The sequence below is a fragment of the Hipposideros armiger genome, unplaced genomic scaffold (genome assembly GCF_001890085.2).
Source record: "Hipposideros armiger isolate ML-2016 unplaced genomic scaffold, ASM189008v1 scaffold_2198, whole genome shotgun sequence".
Taxonomy (NCBI): domain Eukaryota; kingdom Metazoa; phylum Chordata; class Mammalia; order Chiroptera; family Hipposideridae; genus Hipposideros; species Hipposideros armiger.
The window spans coordinates 70,201-72,960 of record NW_017733545.1 but is presented as its reverse complement, the minus strand read 5'-3'; the positions used below and the strand labels follow the sequence as shown (position 1 = coordinate 72,960).

At 49.3% G+C, this 2,760-nt stretch overlaps 1 protein-coding gene across 2 annotated transcripts; it reads left to right on the top strand.

Moving 5' to 3' along the window:
- The first annotated feature begins 344 nt into the window (after window positions 1-344).
- On the top strand, window positions 345-2,456 carry CUNH6orf141 (chromosome unknown C6orf141 homolog). 2 transcript variants are annotated; one of them, XM_019634911.1, is made up of 2 exons: window positions 345-1,282; window positions 1,891-2,456. In XM_019634911.1, the coding sequence occupies exon 1, from the start codon at window positions 382-384 to the stop codon at window positions 961-963; it is 582 nt and encodes a 193-aa protein (XP_019490456.1). In that variant the 5' UTR covers window positions 345-381; the 3' UTR covers window positions 964-1,282; window positions 1,891-2,456. The 2 variants fall into 2 exon arrangements, with proteins under 2 accessions (XP_019490456.1, XP_019490457.1); XM_019634912.1 differs by having other exon boundaries at window positions 345-1,349.
- Window positions 2,457-2,760: the final 304 nt, after the last annotated feature.

The window sequence follows — 2,760 nt, the reverse complement described above, 5'->3', positions numbered from 1 at the left end:
GCAGTACCAGGGTTTGCGCCTCCGCTCTGGAGAAACACGGAAGGTGGAAACTGAGCTGAGAAGAGTGGATAGAACCAGAAATACGACAAAGGCAGCTGCAGGGTTAGAGTCCAGGGTAAAAAAAGAGGAGGAGCGATCCAGGGATGTCAAGCTTTTTGTCTTTAAATGGCTAGAAAGCTGTAAGGTGGAGGCCGTGAAGAGAGTGGCGGGAGTAAGGGGGGCGGGGTTCAGCCGCAAATGGGCCGGAGGTTGCTGGCTTCTCCGGCTCCAGAGGGCGGGGCGTCCGGGGGGCCGCGGTGGCCACACCCGCCCGGCTGCTAGTCCCGCGTTTTCGAGAACTCAGTGGGAGTTTGCTGCGTCAACCAGTGAAAAAACCAACGAATGAATGACCCTCCTACCAGGATGGGGGCCCCGGGTCCCCGCGGAGCTAGGTATACCACGGACTCTCCCGGCAGCTCGGAGCACGCGGGGTCCTTTCCGCACGAGAAGGGGCGCGGGGCTCCCCTGGCCGCGGGCGCCCAGAATCCCGCGGCGGCCGGAGGCCCGGGTGGCCCCCACGAGGACCGCCGGGAGGGAGAGAACCTGGACACTTTGTCGTGGGTCAGAGAGAAAGTGCTCTTTCTTTTTCACCCAGAGAGGGGTTTGGGGTCTCAAGGGGATCTTGCACGGGAAGAAGTGGCCGGTGTGGAGGACCTTTCCCAGGCGGGCGGAGACGACCAGGAACCCGACTGCCTTTCTCCTCGCTTACCACGAGAAAAACGACTTTCTGGCAGCGGTGCAGATGCTGCCTCCAGAGCTCCGCCGCGGGACTCCGCAGCCCCACCCAAATCCGTGCTCGTGCGGGTCGTGGATTATCAGGTGACACAAGAAGTCCAGTGGGCCAGGTGGACGAAGGGCTTCATGACCACGCGGACCGAGGAGCACTCCATGACCGCGATCGCTTTTCGCACCAACAAGGAGTGAAGCAGGTCGTGGGGCGCAAGGACCCCTGGAGAACGCCACGCGCTCTTGGCACAGAGAGAGGTACCCCGCGTCCACGACGCGGAGAGACGATCTGATCTTTTCACCTTCCCCAAGGACCTGATTTCTCAAGGAGATTAAACGGGAAGGAGAGGCCCGAGGAATATTCCGGGTTGGTGGGTGAGCGATAATCCTCTGGAAAAGAAAATGCTCTTCCGGAAACCCCAACCTGCAATTAACCAACAGCCAAGACCTTTTACGAGGCTGGCGCGGCGCTTCGGGGAGGCTGATGCTGTCACCCAATACAAACTGAAGAATAACTGTAAGCAACGTAATACCTCTTTTGTGGCTTAACTACTGTGAAGTCATTCAGAAGAGGGAAAGAAAAGGTATTTTTGAAATTAGCAGAATGTGGGAGTTTCGAATCTGTTGTTAATTCTCATTTTGCAGTACCTCTCAATTGATCTCTTTTCTGCCTCCACACTTTCTCTTAAGACCTAAAAGCAGAAATGAAGTTTGAGGTCTGTTCTCTGCAAAGGGAATGGGAGTAGATGGGGAGAGAGGTTTGTTTTAAAAGTTGACAGAGAAAGCAAAAAGAAATGGGAAAATTAAAACGAAGCATCAAGTAAACAGATTTTTTTCTTTTTACTCTCTTCTGATGTGCACATTTTTCTTTCTTTTTTTTTCACGTTTAAGTATTAGGAATAGAGGAGCTAGGAAAAGAAGGGAGAGAACAGAAAACTGAGCTTTGATGGTAAAATACCGTTTAAAAGGGCTTTACCCCAAAGTGTCTAATTTAGTCCAATAAAAATGCTTTTAATCTGAATTTTTAAATTATGTTACTGTTTAAAACACTGCAGGTAAATCTTCTGATAGATAGAACTGTATCCTTTGCCATAACATGACAATGTATCTTATTCTTGTCCATAGTTCTTCATGAATAAGATTTGCAGCCAAGACTGGATTGAAAATACACCTTTTCTGATGCTGTTGAAAAAAAGTTTCTTCTGGTGCTATGGAAACAGCTCATTTTTATTTTGTTTATTCCTCTTTTTTATTAAATACCATCTTTATTAACCCTTGAGTAGTGTGGCCTGGTTTGGAAATCTGTTAGGAGCAGCTTGACTGTATAGCACTGCTCTGAAGGGGTAGGATTCAGTCACTGGAAGAAGTAACAAGACGGGTGGGACTTGGCTTTCAGAGTAGTAAGCTATTGAGCAGTTCTCCCCCTGTCCCCCCACTCTTCTCCCTCTTTGCCCCTTGTTTTCAGTTTAGAACTTGAAATGCCCTCAGATGTCTGATCCACTTCTTGCCTCCTAGCAGACAAGATAGGTAAGGTATGTCCCTATTTTACAGGTGAGCCAACTGAGACCTAAAGGGCATGTTGGTTGTGTAGGTCACAGAGTGAGGAATGACATTTGCTTACTATTTTTTCAATAAATAGACAGGAATATGATCATCTCTCTCCTGAAGGTTGGAATGGCCTTTAGAAGGACTTTTAGGGAGTCAAAAGATAACTGAGGGTGTCCTGGTGTTTCTGCCTCATGTTTGTGAGAAGTACTATAATCACCTTGATGTGCCTGAGTTCTGCAAGGCCTGTTAGCCGGAGAGTCACCACTAAGCAGTTCTCAGGCCCATGAGGCCTTCACTTGAGTGAGGAATTCAGGACCTGAGCTCGTTTGTGTTCAAAACCGCTTGGTAGGTGGAAAAGGTAACATAGGCCCTGTAAAGTGAATTGTCGTTTTTCCTTCAGCATCCGTGCCAGACTCCTATGTGAGGTGAAACTTCTTGGCACACAAG

Coding starts and splice junctions, on each gene's coding strand:
- CUNH6orf141 (XM_019634911.1), top strand. CDS start 382: ATGAATGACCCTCCTACCAGGATGGGGGCCCCGGGTCCCCGCGGAGCT.